Raw genomic sequence first — 1,784 nt, 5'->3', positions numbered from 1 at the left:
TACAACATCCATTTGTTTTAAGAGATACATGAATATAATATTGGGGAAGTTATTATTTTTCTTAATTATTTACCATACACCATATGAAGCTTAATTTATAATTCATAAAATAATATTGCATTTGGTGTTAGGAGTTAGCCAACATAACAAATATTATTCCTTTATTACCAGAGGAGGAACTGAAATTTACCAAAAATAAATTACTTTCCTAAGACAATTGACAAAGGAATTGGTCAAGAAGCTGACCTAGAAATATTAGGGAAATAGCTCCCTAAGGAGATCATTGTTAACTTTCTTGTAAACTGAAACTAAAAAATTTCAGTAAGACGCTTAGGGACATCAAATGACTGACATAAAACCAGGGCTGCCGTTGGGATTGAACAAGTTTATTAGGTCAACACAGAAACAAGCTCCGGCATGAGTGTCATCGAGGCAGTTGCTCCGACTCCATCATCCTGATGAAAGCAGAACTGTGGGGGTCACAGGTGAATTTCACCACCTCCCACTTCCTGCGTTAATTCAGGGAATCTGTAGGTTAGGTTGTGGGCAACAACAGACCCTGCTAGACTTTCATCACGCAGGATATCATCACCCAAGGGAAAGGCTCAGGACGTGTGGGGCTCAGAACTGGTGAATCCCACGTGCAGGTGCGGAGGGTGAGAGTCTCCCATGGCGACCTCAATTAGTAGCAGCCAAAGCCGCATCCAGAGCCGCATCCAGAGCCGCATCCAGAGCCACAGAGAGAGCGGGAGCCGTATCCGTAGCCACAGCCAGAGCCGTATCCGTAGCCACAGCCCAGTTTGCGGAAGCCACAGCCATAGCTAGAGCCATAGCCACAGCCCTGGCCTCCGTAGCCATAGCCTCCGTAACCGCAGCCTCCGTAACCGCAGCCTCCGTAGCCAGAGCCTCCGTAGCCGCAGCCTCCGTAGCCAGAGCCTCCGTAACCGCAGCCTCCGTAGCCGCAGCTTCCGTAACCGCAGCCTCCGTAGCCACGGCTTCCATAGTAGCTGCCACACATGGTGTTGGTTGCTGAGGTTGTGCTTGGGTAGAGAAGGAGAGAAGTGTCACTTCACTGTGGATTTCTCCTTGCAGAGGGCCTTTTATATGCCTCAGGATGAGGGAGCCCCATCACATGTGCTTAGCTCCTTGGCTATTTTTATGACTCATCTAATTAGCGTGTTGTTTCAAGACCAGAGCCTAATGCCTGAAGGCATTAAGGAGGCTTGCTTTAACCAACTGAAGACCTTTAATAAGATGGTAGAGTCACACTTACAAAGCTATCTTTCATAACAAATCTTCACTTTAATATTCTATAACCAGATACCATATAATGCAGGGAATATTTTCAGTGGTTTCAATTGACTTGCTCTTGACCATAATTCTTTTTTCTCTTTGACCTCCCAAAATTATACTGCCCTCCATAGTATAGTTTTTACTCTAGTTCCAGCCCAGGGTCAAATAGTTTCGTGTGCCTTATGTAACAGTGAGGAGGTTAAAGAATAGAATAAAGTATAGTATAAAGGTAATTTGGGAGCCCCTCTGTATCTCAATCAGCTCCGTCCTAATTATCAGAGGGGTGAGGACACAAAATCTTTATGTTACTGATTTCATCTGCCTTGATAAGAAATTCAAATAAGGAAATTGGATTTTAATACAATCAAACCTAAAAATGAAATAATTTTTTTATTCATTCAAAATGTTTCCTTTCTAAATATGTGTCTTTGTGAGTATTTTGTTGTGAACAAAATATATAAACACATTATTGTGACAAAATGTTATTTAGT

The 1,784-nt window shown here is 42.7% G+C and overlaps 1 protein-coding gene across 1 annotated transcript; it reads right to left on the bottom strand.

Moving 5' to 3' along the window:
- Positions 1-682: 682 nt before the first annotated feature.
- LOC116625023 (keratin-associated protein 6-1-like) lies at positions 683-1,018 on the bottom strand. The gene has a single exon (XM_032393313.1). It carries the CDS (start codon positions 1,016-1,018, stop codon positions 683-685), a length of 336 nt encoding a protein of 111 aa, XP_032249204.1.
- Between the last annotated feature and the right edge of the window lie 766 nt (positions 1,019-1,784).

This window comes from Phoca vitulina, unplaced genomic scaffold (assembly GCF_004348235.1).
Source record: "Phoca vitulina isolate PV1807 unplaced genomic scaffold, GSC_HSeal_1.0 scaffold72, whole genome shotgun sequence".
Classification (NCBI taxonomy): Eukaryota; Metazoa; Chordata; class Mammalia; order Carnivora; family Phocidae; genus Phoca; species Phoca vitulina.
The sequence above is the reverse complement of the archived record's forward strand: the minus strand, read 5'-3'. Positions and strand labels throughout refer to the sequence as shown.